This window comes from Camellia sinensis, chromosome 10 (assembly GCF_055761805.1).
Source record: "Camellia sinensis isolate YWXY chromosome 10, ASM5576180v1, whole genome shotgun sequence".
NCBI lineage: Eukaryota > Viridiplantae > Streptophyta > Magnoliopsida > Ericales > Theaceae > Camellia > Camellia sinensis.
The window spans coordinates 71672006-71698973 of NC_138970.1; the positions used below are offsets into that span (position 1 = coordinate 71672006).

At 35.3% G+C, this 26968-nt stretch overlaps 2 protein-coding genes across 4 annotated transcripts; one reads left to right on the plus strand and one right to left on the minus strand.

Moving 5' to 3' along the window:
- The first annotated feature begins 371 nt into the window (after nt 1-371).
- LOC114269226 (OVARIAN TUMOR DOMAIN-containing deubiquitinating enzyme 12) lies at nt 372-20911 on the plus strand. 3 transcript variants are annotated; one of them, XM_028210507.2, is made up of 11 exons: nt 372-585; nt 3440-4068; nt 4156-4334; nt 6370-6443; nt 8881-8935; nt 14027-14101; nt 14214-14287; nt 14384-14432; nt 18902-18986; nt 20226-20282; nt 20454-20911. In XM_028210507.2, the coding sequence occupies exons 2-11, from the start codon at nt 3747-3749 to the stop codon at nt 20516-20518; spliced, it is 1035 nt and encodes a 344-aa protein (XP_028066308.2). In that variant the 5' UTR covers nt 372-585; nt 3440-3746; the 3' UTR covers nt 20519-20911. The 3 variants fall into 3 exon arrangements, 2 of the variants coding, with proteins under 2 accessions (XP_028066308.2, XP_028066307.2); XM_028210506.2 differs by having other exon boundaries at nt 399-585; nt 3453-4068; XR_014342181.1 differs by having other exon boundaries at nt 466-585; nt 3453-4068; nt 14384-14588.
- Nucleotides 20912-24249: 3338 nt separating this feature from the next.
- Nucleotides 24250-25236, minus strand: LOC114269274 (transcription factor TCP11). Its single transcript, XM_028210561.2, has one exon. The coding sequence runs from the start codon at nt 25099-25101 to the stop codon at nt 24481-24483; it is 621 nt and encodes a 206-aa protein (XP_028066362.2). The 5' UTR covers nt 25102-25236; the 3' UTR covers nt 24250-24480.
- Between the last annotated feature and the right edge of the window lie 1732 nt (nt 25237-26968).

Here is a 26968-nt window from a genome sequence, read left to right on the forward strand (position 1 = left end):
CTTATAGCCTAACAGCTTATAATTTATAACTGTGAACATAAACTGATTTTTGACTTATAAATTAAGCTTCTCCTCTCCCACTCAAAGAATAAGTTGATTTTTGACTTACAAAAAGTTATAAACTGTATTGTTAAGCTGAACCAAACATATCAAAATAGCTTAAATTAAGGTAAAAACTGAAATAAGCTGAAAATAAGGTCTACCAAACAGGGCCATTATCTTTTTGAAGGACAAGTTAGACACTGAGAGACCTATCACCAAATCCTCAAAATTAAAAACTAAACTGAGATTATTTTTATAAATTATAATCTATTTGAAATTTTCGTAATTTTTTTTAACAATATAATTAGCTGTTCTACGCAGACGATAATAAGGACCGTTTCAAGTAAATACCGCTTAAACAAACCATAGCTTTAAAGGAATCCACCATCCGACACAGCATTCCCAACCTTTTTCTACGCCTTTCTTCACTTACAACTTGTTCGATGTTTAACACTGGGATACTATATATAAACCCTTCCAACTCACCATTACCCATCTCTCTCTCTCTCTAGTTTTTTGAATGTCACTGGCAATCAATTGAAGGTGAGTTGCTTCAGAACTATATGTTTGTCTGCTTTGATCCGTCTTGTTGCAATACGAATTGATTTAAACTAACGAATATTTCAACTTCCATTCAAAATTTTCGAATTTGAGATTTCTTAATACTGAAGTTTCGAATAATTCTCTCTCTCTCTCTCTCTCTATATATATATATATACATATATTACGGTTGCTTGTTTGATTTCAGTTTGAGAATTGCTCGAGCTTTGAACGCATTTTTATTTTTATTTTTGTTTTTGTTTTTGTTTTTGTTTTTAGAAATTAATGGAATTGTGACATGAAGTTTCAAAATTTTAGTTGAAATTGGTGGGAAAAAAAGAAAAGAAAAGAAAAGGAGATGAAGTACTTCAGCATTTTAGAATTTGAAAAACTGTTGAATGTATTCGCAATCTAAAGACTTGTTTGTTGAGGTTACTGTACAAATACGAGAGTTTGCTTTTGAGTGGATGTTATATGCAATTTAGATGGTTAAGAGAATTAGGTAGATTAGGTTACTGAGTTCGAAATTCTTAAATGGGTGCAAATGAACAATGCTGAAAATCATCAATCACTGATGTGTTTCTGGATTTAGGTTAAATATTTGAACTTTTAGTGAAGAACAAAATCGCATTGGTTTAAGGCATCTGGATCATGGGTTTTTTTTTTTAATTTTTAATTTTTTTTTTTTTTTATGGAATACTGGATTTGTCAGATGTGATTGTTTTGAGGACTATACGTAATTTGATTGTAGGATTGTCATTTCAGTTAATTATGGACAATTAATACTGTAGTCGAAATGGTTTGTGGTGTAGAACCAGAAGACAAAGAATGGCACGACCCACTCAAGGGTTTTGTCAGAAAAAATATAGTCTGTTAATAAATTATTATTCATTCAAATGTGATCGTTTTTGTATCACAATCTCCATATATATGGGATTTGTCTGATAATCTTACCCTCATGCTTGAATACATAGGTGTTCTCTCTCCCATAATTATGAACAACTTCATCATACACCCAAGTGCAACCTAACAACACATGGGCAACATCCATAGGTAGGATGTCACACTGGATACGGTCGGAGTAATCACCCATTTGGATTAGGACTTGACACCTCTCTTTGATTGGCAAGGAAGTCTTATCTACCCAAGGAACCCTAAATGGCTGAGTATGTGGCACAAACTTTAACTTAGTGACAACGGATTTGGAAACCCAGTGCAACCTAACAACGCATGGGCAACATCCATAGGTAGGACGTCGCACTAGATACGGTTGAAGTAATCGCCCATTTGGATTAGGACTTGACACCTCTCTTTGATTGGCAAGGAAGTCTTATCTACCCAAGGAACCCTAAATGGCTGAGTATGTGGCACAAACTTTAACTTAGTGACAACGGATTTGGAAACCACATTTATGGTACTCCCACCATCAATTACGATTTCACACACTTTGTCCCTGCATTTCACAAACGTATGAAAAATGCTGGTGTGTTTCCACTCATCAATCCCTCATAGGAGTGGTTAAAATGGTGTAGAACCAGAAGATGAAGAACGACACAACCCACTTTAGGATTTTCTTAGAGTAAAAAAAAACATAAGATCAAGAACGGCACAATCCACTTTAGGACTTTCTTAGAAGAAAAAAAATTCTTTTTAAATCAATTAATATTCATTCAAAGGTGATTGTTTCTGTATCACAATCTCCATATATATATGTATGACTAGCATAGCACAACTAATAAGGAAATTAATGAAAAAATGAGAAATATTTAAAATGGAAACAAATTCTAAAACAAAGTCTCCTAAAAATTCTAGGTTTCCAATTGACGTTGCTTCCTGCGCCTGAAATATGTCTTCATTCGTTTCCTTTCTTAATCCCCATCAGTTTGTCAAAGATCTCGTGAGAAAACAATCTTTCCTTCACTTTTGTGTTAGCAATTATCTAAGTTTGACTCGGTATCTCAGGGAGTTCTTTTAAACAAGTGGGCAAAGAGTTTCTCTTTTTAAAGTGTCGGTCTCTCAAAATAAGGTGGAGACTGGAGAGCTTTCCCATGTTTCCCATGACAGAAAAAATTAGAAATTGTAAGTAAATAAATTTACAAGGTTAATTCAATGTCAAATATGAAAAAATAAATAAAAAAATATTTTTCCCATATGGGGTGTTGTTTGGGTTTAGACACTTTCTATTGAAATTTTCTACTGGTTATATTATTAAATGTATTTTTTCCTGTACTATAGTAGTTTGCCTTGGAGTTTTATTGTTATGCTAAATTCATACATTTTGATGCCATCGTAGACATAAGTCCATGATTCCAACATTATAAGGAGTATAAATTTTGGATATCTGTTTCAGAAAAAAAAGGTAATTTCCAGAATTAAGTTTAAAAGGGAATACAGCTTTGCTTAATTTGTTATGATTAAAATTTATTCTGGATTGTTAAAAGAGGATACTATAGGTGACACAGTCAAAGTTATTTGTCAGGCATGCAAAGGAAGTTGTGTGTTTCATTCCTTTTTTTTTTTTTTTTTAACTTTTTTATGTAAATCATTATAGTGGCCGAAGCTTCTGATGTGGCAATAATAAATTTCAGAAAGATTCTAAACCATATATGAATGTTCAAAACGCTGAGATTAATATTGCTTTATTGTATTTCCTATCCTCTTCTTACTTACTCTTTGGCATCTTCATCTGCACAACTTATATCTTATGCTGGGTTTTAAATATCAGTTTATAAGTATTGGATTTTGGACTTCCAATACCGATATTCACTAATATATGACTGTATCACTGATATCGATATGTATCATGATACCGTTATTTAAAACCATGATCTTATGTTATTGCTAATTTCTGAACCAGTTTCTGATTTCAGGAAGCACACATACACGCTTGGAGGAACCTATATGTTTTGTCCTATTTGAAAATCAACAATCTTACAAGTTTGGAATCTACGAGTAAATATTTGGTCTGCATGTTGTAATTGGCAGCATTTTTTCTGAATTGCGACAAAGTGTAGTGATATTGATTACAGGCTTACAGTCGACTTCAGTTACATATATTCCATAATTGAGACCTGTATTGACAGAAAGTAACCAGAAAAGGACAGTTGCAGTGTTCTGGGGAAGCAGACAACTTTCTAATTGGAAAGATTGCTCGGGAAGTAAATATGTCTGAGCCAGATTCTGATGTTGTTCGCTGGGGTCTTCATTTTCTTGATGTTGATCAAATATTTAATTCTAATTATGATGGTGACAACAGTCGAGGTGATGGGAGCATCTGTCATGACCAGTACACCAGAGATAATAATTATGATACAGAGTGTAGCAATGTCGAGAACGATGAGATTATTGCACATGCTCTTCAAGAAGAATTATCCCAACTATCAATAGAGGAGGTATCTGAATCTTCACATGCAGGGGAGGAGCACTTGCAAGCATCTACCATTGCTCCCGATTGGCTTAGTCCATCGTCGAGGAACCATTATTCTGGTATTGGGAGACAGCTGCTGCTTGGTTGATGTTTGATTGTCTTGGCATGTTGTGACCTCTTCCAATGACTTCTTTAACAATTTGCAGGCTATGAGGGTGGCCAGGCAGAGGCAGAGGCAGAGGATATGGGACCCTCAAGTTCATGTTCTAGCCCTGGAGGCAAATCATATGATGGGGAGGAGTATTCCTATAATCTGGAGATAGCAGATGACTCTGCCCTGGATGGAGAAGTAGGCAAGAGGTTGCACGAAATTATTCCTGTTCCTGTAAGTGGAGCTTATATACAGTACCATGATGTTTTCTGCAGGTTCTTCCTCAGTAATATAATGTGTACCAAATTATATTGGGGGTGTTTGGTGGGGGTTTTTTTGAGTCAACTTATGGTTTCTGACTTTTAAAAAGTTATTTTGGACTGTTTGGTTAAACTTATTTTAAACAGTTTTTGATTCTAACAACTTATTTTAAGTCAAAAAAACTGATTTTGAGAAACTGCTCACCTCTTACTTCTGATTAGTAGCTTCTGCTGTGGACATGTTAATTCACGGATACACTCTTAGATTTTTTTTTATTTTTTATTTTTCCAAAAATAGAAAAAGCCCAAATGGACTATAAAATATTATTATTATTTTTTATGAGAAATGTAGACAAATAGTGAATAATAAAAAATAAAAGTTAATTGAAAAAGTTACTTCACAGCTTATTTAACAAACACTACTCAGCAACTTAAATCTATAATCCAACAAGTATACTAAATAGATTAACAACTTCTGATTAAAGTCATAAATTATAATCTGTTAAGCTATAATCTATAATCTGTTTTAACAGTTACACCAAACAGGACCATTGATGTCCATTGTTGAATTTTTTTTTTTTTTGCAGCACTATCATGATACTTCTCTTTCACCACTTACCCTTTTTAATGACTAAACAAATTGTGATGCTTCACTGCTAAGTGATGTGCAAAATATCATATATATGTATATACACTGTGGGTCTAAGGGGTTTGGTGCATACCCCTGTGGTTTGCTCCTCAAGCTTCAGTTCTGTAGTCACACTAATCCACTTACATTATTGAGCACTGATTTCGTCTTTGGAATGGAAGGCTGTGATTTGATATTTTTGTTGAGCTGACACTTTAAGAATTTCATTTTTTCTAAAGTTAATACAAGAAAAGATCGTGGTTTTGTCACTCAAATTTTATCCTTTTTTCTCTGCAAGCAACCCTTCAGCCAATTGGAAGCTTGGATATGTTAATTTCACACTGATCTAGAAATTCAAGTTCTTTATATTGTGCCAAGATTGCATAGAGAATCAAGTTCATTATAATGTATAAAATTCTGCATCTTACATCTCTGATCGATTTTATCCCTTGTATGGGTTGTACTAGTTTTCATTTCTATAGTGATTAGTATATGCAATATTGTTTAATTACTGGTCTAATGCAATCCATGTGCAAAAGGAAAATAATCTGATACTGAGAATCAGAAGCTAGGTCAATCTGTTAGTTGTGCTTAAACATCTACATACCAATCTGCAGGATAAATAGAGTAGAAAGCTGCAAAACAGACTCACACCTACTTTTCTTTCTTTCTTTCTTTATTATTATTATTATTATTTCATTTATTATGCTTAGTTAAAAAAAAGGCTAAAAGTTATTATCATATTCTTGGCTGTAGGCTTTTTTCGCAATTTCTCTAAAAACTGCTGATTACAAGCCATAACAACTATTTCAATATCACCCTGGACCTCTAATTATTTTAATCTGAAGGCTCTTGTTTTGTTGAGGGAAAGAAGGTGAAACTGATCATCTAATACTCGAGTGGTTGCATGATTTGCTTATGAATTCACACTGCTTGTAATGCAAAATACCATGACCAAAATATCTTTGTTTGGAACCCAAAGAACCAACTTACGAGTAAAAATCACAAGTTGGAAGTTAATAGTAGGATTTGACTTCAAGCCGTTTATTATAAGCATTAAGCATATGAAGGCCCCCAAAGCCTAGCATGTGGATAGGGAAAATTAAGAGACCTCTCTGCTCCCTCCGAAGTGTCCTCTTGAATGTTTTTAAGTTCTTGCATAACAACTCCTCAATATGCTTTGCATCTTTATTGTGTTGCATAATATGTAAATGAACAATTGTCTACTTTCATTGTCGTTTATTTCACTTGTATCCCCATTTGTTCCCATCTTTAAAATTGGCAATGTGGATGGTTTTATGATTCATGGGTTTAAACTTGGATCTAATCATTAAATTTTCTTAGAATTCTGATATTTAAACTATATGTGGGTATTATGCAGCATGTTCCTAGAATTAATGGTGAAATACCTACAATTGATGAAGCAACTTCTGATCATCAAAGGCTGCTAGATAGGTATTTTCTTATTTTTCTTCTTATGTTGGAGAAATTATGATTTTTTTTTTTTTTTTTTGGGTAGCTTTGGATTGATTAATGCATCTTAAATCTGGGGCTTGTCCATTGGTGTGACTCAGTGGATGCTAGAGTGACCATGGCTTTCCCCCATGTCCTAAGAAATCTCCTTTGTACTTGGCGACCAAGAAATAATCACCTAACATATTAGCATTATCAGTCTCCCTCTGTCCCCTCTTTTTTTGTTCATGCACACATTTTGTTATGGACCTTTTTAGGGCTGCAAATTTTCAAAGCCTAGGTAGGAATCAGATAGTGCACGTTCAGTCCTGCAGAATCTGGGGAAGCTCTAGCTCAGCTTGAGTTGGAACCTAGCCAAAGAATGTTGTTCAACCTCATAACTCATCTTGCTCGTGATCGCAGTGGCTTGGTTTAATCATTTATTGTTTTGGGACATATTCTTATATGCTTACCTGATTTTATTTTCTGCTGTTCATTATTCTGTTGAATGTATTATTTAGACTTGAAATAAATTTGTTTACGTGTTCGGATCCATTCTTCTAATTTCAAAATTGTTGCATACGCTATGTGGGGCTTTCAAAATGTTGTAGCTGATTGTTCCATATAAAAGCTAAATGTTTAAAAAGAATAAAGATACTGGCCCATCCATCAAAACCGCAATAATTTTTTATCAGTTCATGAAAATGATACTAATGATATACATCAACTCAAACTCTTCTGTAATGTTTTGGAATTTGTTGGCGATACCAATATTTCAGCCCTTTGGAAATCTGACTCTTTAATGCCCTATTCGCTCCTAGTCCTGCTTATGTTCCTTGTTTTGTTATGTATGATCATTCTTTCATACCTGCTCTATGTCTGCAAACGAGGAGGATAGAGGATTGACCCTTTCATTATTAATTAATTTGTTGGTTTTTGAAATTCCTATATTAGTGTATATTTATGGGGGTACTATGCTTCCTTTACTTTATTGTTGTTGGGATGTTCTTGTGAAGCGAAGTGCCACATCACCCAAGTACTAAAATAATGTCAAGCATATAAGTGTGAGAGTTAGCTTTTGGGGTTGAGTTCTACCTAAGACCATGTAACGTGGTAGCAGAGCCAAAGTACTTAGGGATGGCTAGGGTGCGAGTCCCTGGCCTGCATGCCGCAGGTGCTTCCGAGTGAGCACATTGGGTGTGAGGGTGGGTGTGAAGCGAAGTCCTACCCAATAAAGTCTAACCACTTTCCCATTTTTCTTTAGTTTTGGATATGAATTTTTTTTTTTTTTTGATAAATAAAATTTATTGCGAAAGCATCAAGAAGATGTAAAAGAATACAAGACAAAGAAACCCGAAAAACATGGGACCTAACCAACTAAATCATCTACAAAATCCAAGAAAGCAAATAAATTGGGATCTATATTTCCCGCCACCCAGCTATACAAAACACCAAAAAATTGAGACTCTAACTGAGGCACTAATTGAGCACACCCTTAAAAAGTCTGTTGATTCCGCTCCAACCAAAGCAACCACATCAAACACAAAGGGGTTAACGCCGAAGCTCTCCGCTGCCTCTTCCCAACTCGACCACCCTCCCAACAACAATGAACCTCCATGACCCGGTTTGGCTAAGCCCACACCGCTCCAAACACAGAAAAAATAAGCGCCCACAAACGAGAAGCAAGACAATGAATAAGCAAATAATCCACTGTCTCTGCATCCGCACAATACATGCAACACCAATTAACCAGAATAGTATGCCGATGGATGAAGTTATTAATAGTCAAAATCTTGCCAAAAGCCGCCATCTACACAAAGAAAGCCACATTCGATAGAACACCACCAATGTTGTAATGTGTCCCACATCGCCTGAAGTTGCCTTATTTGTGCTAGTTATAAGGTTTTAGTTTCGCTCTCCTTAATACCTGGATTTTAAGGAGAAGTGTGGGCTGGATTTTTCAATTTGGTATGAAAGTTTGGTTGAGCCTGTGATTGGTGTGCCGTTTGTCCGGCTAGTATATGTTGTGGTCCAGGAGGGTGTGTTAGAATGTGTCTTACATCACCTGGAGTTGCCCTATCTGTGCTAATTATAAAGTTTCAGTTTTCCTCTCCTTAATACCTGGGTTTTAAGGAGAAGTGTGGGCTGAGCTTTTCAAACCACCACACAAAATCTAATAAAACGTTGAAACTGAAAAAACTCCTCTCTCATGCAATACTGTTGGATATGTATTTGTTGAGGATATAAATAGTAAAGTTACGTCTCTTTCTAATAGCTTAAACTTTTAAATGAGGTTGTGATCTACAATTTAACAGTATTGCATGTTAGCTATAGTTGATTTTGGGTTTTTGGATATTGGGGCTTTTCCTTGCTTTGCTATGCCCTCTTTATCAGGTATGTACTACTTGCAGTAAACTTGAATCCGGATATTATTTTGCAGATTGCAATTATATGACTTGGTTGAGCATAAGATTAAAGGAGATGGCAATTGTCAGGTTAGTTGTTTTGTTTTCTTCCCTTTTGAATAGTAAGTTGAATATTTTTGTTTAATCCCCGTCTGAACTATTCTTAGAAATAATTACTTTTGCCTGTGTGTGGTGGGGAAGTCATAGTAGCATTTGTTGCATTTGACCTAGTGCCTAAAAATGTGGGCCTCAATTCTAATAAAAACTCTTATTTTGTTTCTAAAGAAGTTTACCTTATTCGACTCCATTTTAGTTATTATGAATACATGTTTAAAAATCTACCAGATTCAACCCGTTAGTTATCAGAAATGTATGTTTAATACAAGGCAGGGGGGCTAAACCACATCCATCCTATTGTTTATATGTTAGGATCAATGGGTGTTGATGTAGTAAATGTATGTGATGCTCGCAAAGTACGGTTTGTCCTTAAGGTTGGTTCATGTGAAATGCTCCCAAGGAACAACAATAGATGCTGAAACTGTGGTGGTATTAGATGCTATGAGGCACATCATTCTCATTTATCAATCAAAGTTCCGTAGCTTTGACACATGATTACTAAACCTTTTTAGTTTTGGTTTTAAACCTTTTAAACTGGCATTTCATTTTAGATGTACAGTTTATTTTTTATTTTTTATTTCCCGAAGGCTATTTTCTTGAACCAAAAAGGAAAAAAATGAGGTTATTTTTAGCATTGAAGAGTTTATTTATGTAAATGGAGAGGGTTTGGAGCCACGATATGAATTTCTTCAAATTTGTCCGAATTGTTGGAGAGATCAAATTTGCTACTTTAGTTATGGTTAAATGACTTATTTTTGCGTATGACACCCAACTACTTGAATATATAGTCTTCATGAAAAATTCATTGGATCTTGCTAATACATTCAGAAAAAAACTCTTTGTGCATTTTTTTTTAACATAGAAGAATGTAGTTTTGTGTTTTGTTCCACAGTCCACTCTATAGAGTGTGACTTGACCTCTCTTGCAGAAAAATTGTTGTGAAATGTTTAATTACCACCATTTAAGTTTTGCAATTATGGCCACACCAAGAACTAATACTTCGCTTTCTATGGATTTTATTTGGCCTTTGTTCCCTTCACATCGGTTTAAATGAACATTTCTACATGAATAGTAGTTTACACATTGTACCTAGTCCTACAGTTGTGGTTAGGGATGGCAAGGGGACAGCATGGGAGTGGGCCCTGCCTTCCTGAGCTCGCCCCAATAAGGGAAACCCCTTGCCCCAGCTCTACCATGGGAATGATCTCGCATCCTTTGTTCCCAAGCCACCCCGCTTCACCTTGTCTTTGAGTGAAATAAATCACGAAAACCCTAGAACGATTGTCAATCATGAATACACTCTGACATGTAAGAGACATTTTGATAAGAAACTATGATTACCTACCTAAACTGGACAAGGGGCCACTGCCACACCATTCAGATTTCTTCTCTAGCAATAATCTGAACTTGAAGACAATAACCACAATTTTAGGGTTTCTTCTTTGGCAACATCTGTCAAGGCAATGCTGGCCATGGATTATCGTTTGCCATGGGCAAGAGAGACTAGAGGAGACGGCAAGAGGAGCAACAAAATGGTTTCTATAGAAACCATATTGTTTATGTACAAGTGTATCTGAGGAAATGTGAAATATAATAAGGGTACTTGTGTATTTTAGACGTGATCGGGGCATAGCATATTCATGTCTCTGGTCTGAGCCTGCTCAGTTTATGACTTACTATCCCCAAACAAGCCCTTACTCCAACTAGGATCACGTCAATCACCCCATACCCGTCCCATTAGGAATAGACTGGGTTGCCCGGATTCTCAGGTAATCAGGGTAAATTGCCATCCTTAATTATGGTTATTTATTTCTTATCTAGGTCATATGCAGTGGTGCATGCGTCATGCATGTGTATCTATTTGTTGTCTGTAGCTAAAGATCTACATGTACATATGCTGTGTAGAGATTTAATGTATAAAGAGAAATGATTGTATTATTGATTGATATTTGTAATTGATTGATTTATGTTGTATATATTCTGTCTATTACAAATGGTTCCTTATATAGATGTAGGTGTAGTGGGTATATAGATGTAGGTGTAGTGGGTTAGGTTTAGTGGAGTAGGTGAGGGGGTAGTGGTGTAGTGGGTTAGGTTTAATGGAGTAGGTGAGGTGGTAGTGGTGGTAGGTTTATTGATAAATTTTAACAGCCCCCCGCAAACTCAAGGAGGATAGAAACTAACCAACTTGAGTTTGAAGAGAGGAACAAAACAAGAAAATACATAAAAATAAAAAAAGAATAGGAGACACTGTATGGTCGTGTCAAACCATTGGTGAAGACACTGAATGGTGGTGTCATAACGTTGTAGAGGACACTGTATGGCGGTGTCAGACCGATGTAGAAGACAGTTTATGGGGTCATGTCGGACCGTTGTAGAAACTAACCGGAATCAATGTCGGGACAGTTTACAGAGTCTTGTCGGACCCATGAAGGAGCTAACCGGAATCAATGTCGGGACAGTTTACAGAATCTTGTCGGACCCATAAAAAATACACTGTATGATGGTGTATATAGGCTGCCCAAATATATATATATATGGATATATATAGTGAGCCCTCAAAAGTCGCGCCCTCAAAAGGCGCGCCCACTTCATCAAAAGGCGTGCCTGACAGAAAGCGTCGAGCCATCAAAAGGTGAGCCGGAGACGCGGCGAGGCACGTGAGCGACAGAGTGGCGTGTCGGCCTCGGCTATTTAACCAAGGTTGAGGCGGAGGCTGTGCAAACCAGTCTGAAACCGCCGAAAATCCTTTGAAAAAACTCTTCCGTTTCTGAGAAAGAGATTCTGGAACACTCTGTTGCCATTCTGTAACCAACCTTTCTCTGAAACACTCAGCAACCCATAACATGGCCTCGTCTTCCCGTTCAGCTACCCAGAATATGGCCTCTTCGTCCCGTGGTCTGCTCACTCTCTTTCCCGACCTCAACGAGTCAACAAGAGAGATAACTGGTGCGGTGGCACTGGAACCTCAACCAAGCGCCCCGGAGTTTGCTCCGTTGAACTTTCCTATGCGGTCTGTGGAGCAAAGAATGGCAGTGCAGTCGGATGTGGAGGCCAATCAGTATACATTGAAGTCATGTGTGGAAACCATGACTGTGGTTACAAATTTGTCGAACCGGCTGCAGAGTAGAACAAATGAGGTGCAGCAGCTAAACGCCCAACTGGCTCTGCTCCAACGCATGTATAAGGATGCGCGAGCAGAGATAAGTGTGCTAAAGGCAGAAAACAAGGAGCTGAAGCGGAAGGCCACCGTGATGTTCCGATTTGGAGGTCCACCATATGCTGTAGTGGAGGAGCAGGGTGGAGTGATCGTGCCCAGTGGAGTGGAAAACACGGAGGCAACACCGGCAAGGGCCGCCCAGGACGGAGGCAAGAAGAAAAGACCGGCGGCTGAGTAGAGAAGAAAAATCCCACTGTGGGTGTGGTAGTTTTGTTTTTGTTTGTGTGGGTATTTTTTTTTTTTTTTTTGGATGTAAAAGTGTGATCGGGGTTGATCCCCTGATATGAATAAAATGACAAGGTTGTGGAATGTTGTTGGTGTTATTTTGTGGTATTGTTTTGTTTAATAAGAAAAATAAAATAAAAGAAAATAATGGATAAAGAAAATAGAGAAAAATATTTGTGGATGGAATAAATTAAGAGAAAGGAGAGATATGATGAAAGTGGGTTTGAAAGTGGGAAAAGATGAGAGAGAGGGAGGTCCAAGAAGCTTGTGCTTTTGACAGTTACACATTACCCAAGCTGTATGTGAAGATGCATGTTACTGTCTTACACTTCTGCAGGCTTGGTATTCTTTGTGGGGCACTTGCAACACGTGACATTGAAAATTGTATTCGAAAATGATGACATCTCCAACATGAAACGTCTTGGAAGCAGCCCAGGCCTTGTAATCAATATTCCCAATGATGGTTCAACCAGCGGAGTCCCCAACCTTGTACACTGCTGCCATTGAAACCTTCAAGCCAGCAAACATGGCTACCAACAACAGAGCCACAGCTCTACACCCCACACCCAAATCCATGGCTAAGAGAGAGAGAGCAAATCGGGAAAAAAACAGCAGTGACGAGCAGAAAAGCAGCGCCAGAAACGCCAACGACGACGACGAGTAAGAGTACAACCACGGATATATGAGAGGCGAGGTGAACGGCGATAGAGGCTAGACGATGATGCGGGTGCCGCCGCCGACATAGCGGAGGAGGGGTGTAAGAAAATGTTGGAGCCTGTGCTTTATGCTAAGGAGAGATGAGAAGGTGAATGTTGAAGAAGTCAAGGTATGTGTAGAAAATAAGCGGAATAGGTTGAGGTCCGGCGGGCGGCCAAGGCGAGGTTGCCGCCCGCCGGTGAAGCGAGAAATACCAAGGTCTTAAACTTGCTCTGATACCATGTAGAGATTTAATGTATAAAGAGAAATGATTGTATTATTGATTGATATTTGTAATTGATTGATTTATGTTGTATATATTCTGTCTATTACAAATGGTTCCTTATATAGATGTAGGTGTAGTGGGTATATAGATGTAGGGGTAGTGGGTTAGGTTTAGTGGAGTAGGTGAGGGGGTAGTGGTGTAGTGGGTTAGGTTTAATGGAGTAGGTGAGGTGGTAGTGGTGGTAGGTTTATTGATAAATTTTAACATGCTGATCAAATTCTTGTATTGTGCATTTTAGCTTACTAATTATGTGCTTTTCTCCATTGAATTTTTTACTTTCAGATGTTCTGCTTTTACGTACAACTTTCTTATTTTGTTTCCTGTCCACATGAACTCCATTAGGGTTCCTCCATATAAAACAATTGAAGGGCATAACTGTATAAGTTGACTTTTGTTTCCAAGGCAATCCACTGCAGTTTTGTCTGTTATGTTGTTACAAAGTTAACTGTATATGTTGTTATACTTTTTTCCTTAATTGTGAAATAACCCTCCTCCCAAAAAAATGGAAAAATTAATTTTCATAGTTTCCATGCAGTTTTATCCCTACTGATATGTGTGTGTAAGGAATTATCATGTATTATCAGATTGTCCTATTTTACCAGCAGCTGTGTTTCTCACTCCTTTTTTCCTTCTCTAGTTTCGTGCTTTATCAGATCAATTCTATCGCACCTCAAAGCTGCACAGATATGTGAGAAAACAAGTAGTTAATCAGGTGGTTATCCTAGATATTAATATTTTTTTGCTGAAATTTTATTATTGTTGAGCTTGAATGGAAATTATCGGTTTCCTAATTTTCCTTCTTAATAATGCTTGGATATTACCAGCTTAAGTCTCATCGCGAGATGTATGAGGGATATGTTCCCATGGAATATGGTGACTATTTGAAGAAGATGTCCAAGTATTATTCAAAATCCTTTGTAGTATTTTTTGTTCTTAGTTTTCATATCATTACACTTAATTGTTGTTTATGCCCTTGGTATTTTGATTAAACTAGGAGTGGTGAATGGGGAGATCACGTGACATTGCAGGCAGCTGCGGATTCGGTATGAATTATGGATCACCAGCAAAACAATTTTTTTCCTTTCATTCCTGTTTAGTTGAATTTCGTTCCGGTTTTGGTTTATTATTGTTGGCTTGAATGTAGGCCATTGCAAGATATATGGTAAATTTGAAAGTTGCGAGTTGATGTGCTTCCCTTGGTAACAAATGAATTTTATAGATTTTTAAATAGCATATTTACTTTGTTGCGTATTGGTTAGTTGGGAATTTATGCATGGGCAACTGTGTGGTCCATATATTAGAAAAGATGCTGGGTACTTATGGGCGCTTAGTGTCAACCTTTCTATGCTTTTATGCTTTTCCTTTGTCCATCTTCTTGTGCTACCCTCATTACCGTCAATGCAGTCCATACTAATAAATTTTGTGATTTAAAAGAAGTAAAATTGATGCTGGACGAGTAGGGACAGTAGCAACAGTGTTCTTTTGAGGCTGATTTTAATTGGGTTTTATGGCCGAAATTGCAATAATCATATAGGGGTTTAAAGGGTTTGTTTAGGGTAATAAAGGGGTAAGAGTTTGAGTATGAAAAGATGAGATTGTGGCACTGTTTTAAGGGGCTGTCATGAAGCTGTGAACAGTGATTCGTGAACAGTGTTTTGGGCTGTTAAAAGTGCAGTAAATAAAAAAGGGAAAGAAAGAGAAGAATATAGGTTTATGAATCACTCCTAGAATCCCTTGGGGATTGCACATAGGGTTTGATTGCATCACACAATCCATAAGAAGTTTCAAAAGTTCTGAAAATTTTCTAAAATACCAACTCTATTAAATTACAAGCATTACATGACTTTATATAGAATTTTATAATTTCATAAACCAACTAGAACAAAAAAAAGAAACTACTAAAACTACTTTGAGTTCCAAAACCAATTTAAGGCTAAATAAGAAATATAAATAAAGATCAATTAAATAACTTAATCCACAAGACAACCCATGGGCAACCCCTACAACCCATGTCAGCAAATATGAAAATTATCAAAATACCCCAACCTAAAATCTTAGAAAACATAAATATAATCATAAAATAAGACTCTAATAATATTAGAAACATAATTATATAAGATTTCGATTTCTATAAGTTTTTCTATGAAATCATGCCAATGTCCAAATATCATTGTTTCTTTGAATATAGCCTTTCTTGAGCTTCTTTACTCTGCATAAAAAATTCACTTATTTATTGAAGAACATTATTATACTACTCTTTATGTGGAAAATAATGATTTTCTATTCCCAAGAACAAATTTTCTTTCAAGGTTTCTCTCACCTCCTTCAAACTCACACCTGGATTTTAAAGTAATCTTTTGATAAAGTTTTTTTTATAGTCTTTGCATGAGAAGTATTGTATATATTTTTTTTCACAAGAAACAAATTTTTTTTTTTAAGCGCTCTCTCTCTTTCTCACCTCCTTCAAATTCACACCCCTATTACTAAAAGAATTATGATGTTTAAGTTTTTTGGTAGTCTTTATGAGGGAAGTAATAAATTTTATTTTCTCAAGAAACAATATTTCTCTCTCCCTCTCTTAGGCAGTATCCAAGTCTTGGAGGTAAGGTTTTGAAAAGTGGTTGCGGTTGTGGTCGCAGTCGCCATAACGGTGGCGGTGGCGCGGTTGTGGTTGTGGGTTGTAAAGGCCGTAGCGCAATGGTTATAGTAACCGAAACCGTGAATTTTTTTATGGGGTACTTACGTGTAGGTCCTAATAAGTAGGCTTATTATCTAATAGGTCCAATGAAAAAAATTTGTCATAAAAAAAGTCACGAATTGTAAATTTTAGCGACAATTTATAACAATCATGACAAAAAAAAGTCACTAATTGTTAATTTTTAACGACGTATGTAAAAAATTGTCACAAAAAAATTATTTTTAACGACAATTTTACCAAGACTTATTTTCAATAGGATTTGATGGGAATTAAATCCAACTATTAGGACTTATTGGTAGTTTACCATTTTTTTATTTTTCGCACAATTTGAAAAAAACTTACTGATGCGCATATTTTTTTTCCATGATCATATTTATTGGGTTTAAAATAAATATTGATCAATTTTTGTAAATTTTTAAGTATGATCCAATATATTTCATATTTTTAAATCACTATGAACTGAGTTTTTTATATTTTATTTTAATAATTAATGATTTTATATTATACAAAAAATAATCACAACCTATTATATATAAGATAAACAATGACAAAAGTAAGAGAATAAATAAGAGCCTAAATATATATATACATATTTTAGCCAAGCCAAATAGAAAATGACCGCACTTATTATTATTATTATTTTCAAACAATATATAGATAGACACGCACAAACAAAATGGTTGAGTGATAGCAACTAAATAGAATAGCATAGGTCTTACAGCTTCAACAAATCAATAACATGTTCTTCATCTTTCCTCTTCTCTCTCTCTCTATCTCTTGCTCCTCCATCTTCTCTCTTTATCTTCCCTCTTCTCTCTATCCCTATTCCTCCATTTTCAGCTTTTTTTTTGTGTTTTTTTTTTTAAAGAAGCAATTCGGAACGGTTACATAACGGTATGTAACAAACTGTCACGACACCGTTATGACCGCTATAGCAACCGCTACGGCCGACACACCTGTGAATCTCAATCACACTGCAAAAGCGGCCGTAACGGGTTGCGGTAACCACCACAACTACCACAACCCGTTACGTAACGGTTGCGGCCGCTTTTTAAAACCTTGCTTGGAGGTTTTAGGTCAAATCTTTCTGTTATGTGTTGGCAATCAACTAAGATTCTTCTTTTCATTGAAAAGAACTCGAACTACTTAAGTACCATCTAAGGTTGTGTGCATATATAGGAAGATCCTTAATTGATAATATGGTTGTAGAGGGCACATCATCGCCACTAGATTTTTTGTTTGTGAAAAGGGGTGGTAGCAAGGCAGAATCGACCGCAAATATTTTTAGAATAATTCCTTGAAGCATGCTAGAAAATCGGGGTCAATATGTGTTTTTGTTTTTCTTTCTTTTTTTCCCTTGATAAGTGATATTTCCATATAGAAGTTTGGAACATCAATAGCTCTAGTTTTCCGTGGCTAATTTTTTTCTTTCTATATAATTAGCTCTCTTATGGAAGTTTGGTAGATTAAAAACTCTATTTTTGCCTAACTAAGCATCTCTAAGGGACTCTTTAAACAAGGCTTGTTATCATCATATTTTAGTCATTCCAATGGGCTAGCTATTATAATAGTTATTTTAACAAAATTCTTCAAGGCTAGCTACATTTGAAGACGTTTGTGAGGCTCTTTAAATAGTTTGCATGTGTAGATAGGTAAAATACAGAGTAGTGTTAGAGTACATAAATAAAAAATGAATTAGGCAAAATAAAGAACATGCCTTTTTTTTTAATATATTTTAGCTAGTAAAAAATGAAGAATGTGGTTGGAGTTGCTCTAATATGATTGGCAAGATATCTTTGCTATAATGGTTGCAATCCTAGAAACTGAATTTCTCCATCTAAGTTTAGAATTTTTTGAATTCTTTTTAGTAGACATTTTGGGTCTTTAAGCTTCGATTTGGGTTTAGTTAAAAAGAAAAAGAAAACTGTGCCTAAAATTTTTAAGTTCTCAAGAAGATGAATGATGCAAAGGTATGAACCATATCCCTAGAAAGACTAATCAACCACAGACATCAGTATGTTTCTATTACTTTTATGGTCTTTCTTCATCAGCGTCTTTAGTTACTTATCTATGGTTTGTTCGTAGTAATATTTATTTATTTTTTGTACAATGAGCTTGTGATTTTTTTTGTTCACAGTTGCTTTTTATTGTTTGTAATCATCATTTATTAAAAGTTTTAGAGTGGGTAAGAGAGTATGGTGAGTCGCCGTATGCATCGTAGAGTGGCTGTTGCTTTTTAGCCATATTTGGAGTTGTTTGGGACTCCGTAGGGCAGTGGTGGAGCTCCTTCATAGTTGGCCGGGGACTAGAGTTGGCAAGAGGAGAATGAAGAGGTGCAATGCTGCTCCTCTTTGCTTAATGTGGCCCATTTCTGGATTGAGAAATTACCTGTCCATGAAGAAGTGGAAGAGATTATTCACAAGTCAAAAGCTGTTTTTTGAGCATTATAGGTTTCGATGGAGTTTGATTTGGGATATTCTTTTGGGTTTTGTGGAAATTTATATCCCTATGATGTTGAGGTCTATGTTTACGTTTCTTCGTGGATTCAGTTTGAATATATTGGCAGCATCCCTGTTGGTGCCTTTTGAACATGTGTGCTTGTGTTTGTGTGAATAAGTGTGTGTAATGTATATGGTTACATTTTTTTTGGAATATCAGAATAATGGGAAATGGGGAAAGTAATTGCAAATGGAGTGATTAGTCTTTTTGGGCAGGCAAGCTACTAAGCTTAGGTTTAACTGTAAGAGAATAACTAACTGGCTTGTTAAAATGTTCATTCATCCGGAACTAATATATTTTATTGTTGTGTTGCAGTATGGTGTAAAAATTTTTGTCGTCACTTCATTTAAAGATACCTGTTCCATTGAGATTCTTCCAAAGGTCCAAAATTCCAACCGAGGTAACTTTCAGCGATTTCAAGTTTATGTGAACATTGATAATGGCTTTTGTCTTTTTGTAATACTAAAAATAGCGCTCGTAGTTCTTTCCAAATAAAACCAATCTTTCATTTTCCAAGTTTCTGTGAGAGTTAATGATGAGTCGGTGTTTCCATTGTGGAAATACTAAAAATAATCCTGTCGGTTTTTTCCATAGTCTAATTGATTATACCCTAGTTCCGGTGAGCATTAATAGCAGCTTGATTTCTCTGTTCTGTAGTTGTAAAAATAATACTGGGAGCTTTTTGCAAATATTAACTAATTATATCCTCACTTGCTGATAGCTCTGCTGCGATTTTTACAGTTTCATTTAGATTTACTATTTCTCAATTTAATGTAAAATATATAGTTGAACAAAATTTCTCTGTTTGGTACCCAGTTTCTATGTTTCGTCAACATTATCTGTTCAGTATATGGCTATAATCATACTTGCATTGATTGTCTATTAAAGTATGACTGATATGTATCAATGTTCTAAGCTCAAAGGTTTTATTACTTTAAAAGGTTATAGTGATGAACTTATGTCAATTCCATTTAAAAGACACATTAGGGGGGAAAAAAAAACTCATAAGTTTCCCTTCATGAAGCACAAAAAATAAACAATGACTAAATCAAAACAAAAATTCAAGAAAACTTAAATATAAACCCCATGGAATGAAGGACTTAAGTGTGCTAGTCAGGATGTATGATATGCTTCGTTGGCATTATATCATGCAAGAAAAATAGGAAAGACGGACTATATCCCATGTAGAATTAAATAGATTATAAACCTAGGTAGATATCAGAACTAAATGTAGCTAAATGGTCTATAATAGTAAAGATGTTCTAATCTCTGCTAAACTCTATTTGAATCTTCTCCCTTGCAACACTTTCCAAGTCTTGTTCAATTCCTGTTCATAATAATAATACTATCTTAGCTTGATTTACCATAACCACACTCAAGAACTTCGTGATAAATTTAATCTTCATTTCAAGTGTCTTGATCTGCCTTTGCATGTGTTATGTGGAAATGTAACATTGTTAATTGTATTCCAACCCTACCTGTTTATCTTTAGTCATGCCAATATTTATTGCATATATAAGGTCAAAATCATGAATTTAATGAGCCTTCTCGTAGGAATTGCTTAGGGTAAACCACAATTGTTTGTAATATTTTTTTTTAATCCATAGGATTTATAGAAATGATTTTGTTGCATTTGCAGTCATTTTCTTGAGCTTTTGGGCGGAGGTGCACTACAACTCTATCTATCCTCAAGGAGGTGACTTCCCTTACTTTTCTTAAAGAGAACGAGTATAAATTTTGATTATAATTTCAAGTTTCCAATTTCAACCAATCACTACTTGAGTTTCGATGGATTTAGTTATTTGCACCTGGGTGTTTGCGGGTTTAGCATGGTGTTTATGCTTCATTGTTTTTTGTTTTAAACTAGGATTACTGCCATCCGATTCTAAGAGGAAGAAAAGGTGGTGGCGGCCTTTCGGACATAGGCATTAGAAGCTTTCTGGCTTGTGCTAACCATGCATACTACTGCACTCATCCTTGGCTGGTCAGTCTCCTGGTGATAGACTATGCATTTTTTTTATATGTATTTATTTTAGTCCACAACTTACTAATGTAAATGATCCACAAATTATACATATTCTTTTATATTTTTATTTTTCATTGTTTTGAAGGTATAGTACCTGTTTATGCATGTAGTTAAAAAAATTTCCCCCTTCAATTTTTTTTTTTTTTTTTGAAAATTTGCCCTTTACTTCATGCTTACGACATTGTGAAACTTTTTAATTTAGGATTTGGAAAAGAATTTTGATATACTTGAAAATAATGTAATGTACTAGAATAAAGATCAAAAAATTTCATGGAAGTTCTTTGCATGGTTTGTGGAAATTGACTATTATTTGAGTGATTGGTGTTTGACAGGATTTTTCTAATGATAGAAGTCCTTTTCATTTATTATTATTATTAGTTTATATATAGTGAGGTTAAATGGAAGGAATTTTAGAAGTAATGCACTGAGAAGTCCATTTCCACGAAGTTGCCCGAGTGGCTTTGTTTGGGAATAAACTTTTTAAATAATTTTTTAACTTTTTTATGAGGCGAAAAAAAATTAATATTTGATAATGACATTTTTAGTTGTACAGAAAAACAAGAAAGGCTGATGTTATCTTTTGACTTTTTGCATGAAATTTTCATAAAAAGTTATTGTGAGGGTATGTTTTTATACTGATAGAAGCTAATTTTTCTAGATGCAAGCCAAATATGTTAGTTTTTTAGCTTTTTGTTTTGATATATATATATATATATATACAACCCCGGTTGGTAGCTTGAAATTCGTGGGTCGAATTTGGCTCGACACCAAAACGACGTCGTTTTGGTGTCTGTTTTTTTTTTTTTTTTTTTTTTTTTTTTTCCTGTGTTTAATCAGAAACGAAGAAGAGGGGAGAAGAAGAAGGGAAGGGAGGAGGAGGGAGGAAGGAGGAGGAGGAGGACTAGAGGGGGCCCAATTATTAGGGCTGATGGCGGAGGCGGGGGCGGAGGCGACGAGCTGCGAAGCTGCGACGAGGACGGCGGGCGGAGGCGACGAGCTCCTCGCGGCGGAGGCACAGGAGGGCTGCGACGAGGATGGTGAGGCGACGAGGCGACGGCGTCGGCAGAACCAGCACCCGCCGTCTCCCTCTCTTCTCCTCCTCTCTTCGAATTCGACCCAAATTCAACCCACGAATTTCGAGCATCCACCCATTTTTCATATATATATATATATGTTAAGTTTCTTTCGAGACGAGGCCTTATTTGGGTTAAGTGAAAAAATTAATATTTTCCAAACTATCTCTGTTTAATGTATAAGCCACTATGGGAGGCCTTATTTAGGGTAAGTGAAAAAATTTTAATGTACAAGCCACTCTGGGAGCTTGGAGAATTTTATCACCCTCCAATGCATTGTTTTCTTCGACCTATGTACATTAACAATATATTTTTTTGTTTAATATATATTTATATAGATGTATCATTTTTATTTTTTTATTTTCTTCTACGTTACCATACATTTGTTGAATAATATAAAAAATAAAATACATTTATATGTTTTGAATGCTTATATACACAAATAGTGACTATGTGAATATTGATGGATGATATTATATGTCGGAGGTTATTTGACAATTCAAAAATATTGTTGCTAAAACAATATTTCTATGGTGAAAGTATTTATTAATTTTTTAAATGTAATTTTAAAGGACTTTCAAGGAAATCATTTACCAATATGCCTCTTCTATTTCTAGGAAGTATAGAATGGTAGTGAATATTTTTTTTTCATGGAATGGTGTGTTGTTATTTGGTAAATACAGCGAAAAGGAAATATGAAAAATGAAATAATTTTCAATGCTTGGTGATTGATATATTGATGCTTGTATGCAAAATAACGAACAACCGGCATGCTGTTTTCCGACAGGCAGTGGTGGCTCATTGAAACGAAACCGTAAACCTTAGCAAAACCACCTACTGGTAAAAACATGTCTGCATAGGTTTGAGGAAGAAACCAAGAGCAAACCTTGAAATACATCTATTGCAACAAAATAATATTGACACTAAATAATGGTAACAAAAACAAATATTCATGGTGATTTAATTGTTGTCTAGTACAAGGGGTAGATAGTATTTAAAACAACGTTAACATGCAAACACCACAACAAAAATTCGGGAGAAAAATTACAAGCTATTTACATGACTCGAATATGATTTACATAAATAAAACTTTATGAAAATAATTCACAAATAAAATTTGTAATGGTATACAAATTTCTAAATTTTATAAACTTGTCTTACTCTTGTATCATGCAATGAAAAAAATTTAAAATTTAAAAGAGAATCACTTTGATAATATGATAGAGTTGTCACACAAGTATGAAATTGTTAGTTTGTATAATATTTTTTTTCAATAGAATGCATACACAAAGCCATCAACTGATTTATGGCATTCAATTTTTGAAAGGAAAATGTTAATGATCATCATCGCTAATTTTATTATGTCTAAAAGATATGTATAAATACTATACAAAAGTGTATAAAAATATTTTTTAAAAATACAATAATTTCTCTACTTTATCAATAAACCATAAGGCTGTAGAGAACCCTTTACACTAGTAAGTTGTGAACTAAGATAAATACATATAAAAAAATGCATAGTCTAGCACAAGCCAGAAAGCTTCTAATGCCTATTTCCAAAAGGCCGCCACATTTTCTTCCTCTTAGAATCGCACGGCAGTAGTTCTCATTGAGGGGTAGTTTGTATTTTATTGGGGTGAGTGTGGGTCGGTTGCAGTTATAGAATTTTTAATCCGTTATCCATCTATTAGATTGGTGGATTAAAAAAAATCAATTCGCATCCGTCTGTCAATTCGGCGGCTGTAGATTGAGAGAATTAGTGGATTGATGCGAATTGATTTGACTGTTTTTTAGAGTTATCATTTTTAGAGTTAGATTTAAAAATAAAAAATATAAATAAATAATACATCTATTTTTTTTAATTCAAAAAATATATTTAAGTTGAAAACTCTTTTTCAATAGAATATTTAAATTCTTTTTTAATTAAAAAAATAAACAGAATATCTAAACAAATTGAAAACACAAAGTCTTACAAATTACTAAGGGTGCTCGCAGTTTGGCGGTTCTATTGCAGCTAAATGAACCTCAAATCCGCCATCCGTCCAAAACTAGGTAGATTGGAAAAAATCAATCTGTAACCGTGCACTCGTAATCACGCATCCGTCCAAAATACAACAGATTCTCGATCGATTTGAATGGATTAATATATCCACTACTCACCCCTAATATTTTAACTCCAAATAAAAATATCATAAAAAGTAACTTATGTTAGAATTTTTTATAAAAATATTATTTGTATATTACTATCAAGAAAATAAGGAGTGATTGGAATGAAAAATTACTTCATTGTCTTCCGACAAATTCATGTGATATTCTCTAATATTTTATGTCTAATTTATGAGAAATATTTAAATAATGTGAAACGCATTCATTTCACAATGATTGGACTAGCAAATAAAGTCTTCTACCTTTCCCATCATTTTTACTCAATTAATCCTGTAACTATTTTAGTCCTGTATTAAAGACCATGCTTAGAAAAACATAAATGCCTTCATTTATGTTGCACCTAGAAAAAGTAAAAAATATATAAAATTGTGACATCTAGATTACCACCATTACACATATTTGCTACTAATAATAAATACTAAATACTATGCAATTAGGGCTACATGTATTTCAATTTCTGATCATTTACATTTTCCTCATGCCCTCTCACCCTTCCTTATTATACATACAGACCTTCAAAAAAAAAAAAAAAAAAAAAAAAAAAAAAATTAAACTGTAGAAGACTCGACTTTAATTATTATTATTAGATCAGACATTCCAAAATTTTCAAACCAAACAGCACACAATCCCTAAACCCCAAAGATCTCTTCATTGTGTCTCTCCTCCGCCTCATCACTCTCCGGCTGCATCAACAACGCCGTAAATGGCATATTCCTGTAAAACTCATCCCCTGTAAACTCCATCCCCATCGCCGGCGACGCTGCTCTGCACAAATCCACTCTGCAACTCGGCGGCGCCACCAACATTCCAGGCATTATGATGTGTCTGCTGCCACTCATCGCCGCCGTCAGCGGCGTCCCCGGCGCCGGCACTCTCGAATAACTAGGAGAGAGCGAAGCGAAGACCGACCGTTGGGAGGAGGGGATGGTACTGGTTGGGGTGGAGAAAGGCTCCGCCGGAGTGGTGCCAGTGCCGGTGGCGGCAATGATAGAGGGCTCGGCCTGGCGGAGGAGCCACTCGATCGTCTCACCGTCGGATCGGTGGCCGAGTTCGCGAGTCAACTGGAAGATCCGGGCGGCACAGAGCGCCGGCATCCGGATCCGCCGCCCCCGGCCGTTCACCTTCGTATGACGGTCCTTCAGCGACGATGAACCACCGCCTTTTCGAGTCGGCACCAATTCGGCGGCGGCGGCGGTGGTTGAGATGCGGTTTTGTGAAGAGAAGTTGCGGTGGAGCATCTCTGAACTCATGGTTTCGAAGAGAGAGAGAGAGAGAGAAGGTGAAAGAAATGAAGAGAGAGAATTTAGGGTTCGTAAAAGTTTGAGCTAGAGAGAGAGAGAGAGAGAAAGAGAGGAGTAGGTGTGTTTTACACAGGTGGTTTTGGGGATTCTCTTGACCCCACAAGTGAAAGAGACTCCTCTTTTTATAGTAGAGCCTGTAGAGGTGGATTTGTCTTTGATTGTCAGAGTTGTGGTGGGGTGGGTTTGTCTTATGACTACATCTGGACTTCGGGTCCACGTGTCAACTTGGGTCCACAATAAGTATTTTTTATTTACTTTTTGGGTTTGTTTTTAAATAAAATAAAAAAATAAATTATACTAACCTCCCTCCAAGTTTGTAATAATCATGAGAACATGATCTATGTTAGGAGTGTTCACCAAACCGTGAAACTTGACCCACTCGACCGAACCGTCTGACTTGATAAACATACTTAGGGGTGTGCGCGGTTTAGGTCGGTGCGGTTTGAGAGAAAAATAGAAATCATATAGCAGGTGACAGATTGATAAAAGTGTCACTAGAATTTATCATTTTCCTTATCAAAAACCGGCAGTTCGGTTGGCAAATAATAACGAATTTACCTTGGCGGTTCGGGTGGATTGGCAGTTTATAAAAAATATAATTCAAATTACAAAACTTAAATCAAAGAGTAAAAAAAAGACGAGAGATACCGTGATGTTAAGTATCCTGCGAAGCTTTCTTTTGATGCAGCAAGTGTAGCAACAACATGATAATATCAATGACTATGCCATCAGTTCATTACAAGCATCTGTGGAAGTTACAATGATCAAATACAATACATAAAATTAATATCATTCAGGATTTACAATATATTGAAATGTTTACTGTTAAAAAGTATTTAGATTGAAAAGTGAGCTGATGCAAGTTTGTAACATGGCCAGAAAAAAAAAATATTGAAAAGTGAATTGGAATCCAAATTTATTTTAGATTACTGACATTTTGAATTCCCCTCGAGCAGTAATGTCATACTATATTCTAAGGTATAGAATAACAAGCAAACTTAAGTAAAAAAGAATTTTTAGAATCTTATAAAACATGATTTAATAGCGGTGTGGGTCGGTGTGGTTTGGAAGAAAAATAGAAACCGGCGGATTGATAAAAGTGTCACTAGAATTTGCCATTTTTCTTACCAAAAACCGGCGATTCGATTGGCAAATAATAACGAATTTGCCTTGACGGTGCGGCTCGGTGCGGTTTTGGTAGTTTTGGCGGTATTATGAACACCCCTAAACATACCGATTGTTTCAAATCACACTATGGTCGGTTGCAGTTTGTTAAAATTTGCTTGGTTCCCATTTTTTAAAAATAGTTTTCAGAAAATTCTACACCTATTTTTCGTATTTTTTTGTTTTTATTGAATTTTTTAAATATTTTATGCAATTTTTTTACTTTTTAGACACACCTAACATAAATACACCTAAAAAGTAAAAAAATTGTAAAAAAAATCTTTTAAAAATTCACTAAATACCAAAAATATAAAAAAAAATACAAGAATTTAGTACATTTTTTGTATTTTTATGTATTTCTTAATTTTTTAAAATATTTTTTCACAATTTTTTTACTTTTTAGACATATCTAAGTAAGGTGCATCTAAAAAAGTAAAAAAAATATTTAAAATTTTAAAAATATTCACTAAAAACAAAAAAATACAAAAATAAAAAAACTCAATTTTTAAAAAATTTAATCCAAAAAATTCAAACCAAATACAGTGAATATTTTCGGGTATTGATTCAATTAGGAGATTTAGATATTTGGGTATATATTATAAATATAATATCTTTTCTCATGCCACATTTTTATCGGTCTTGGAAACACATT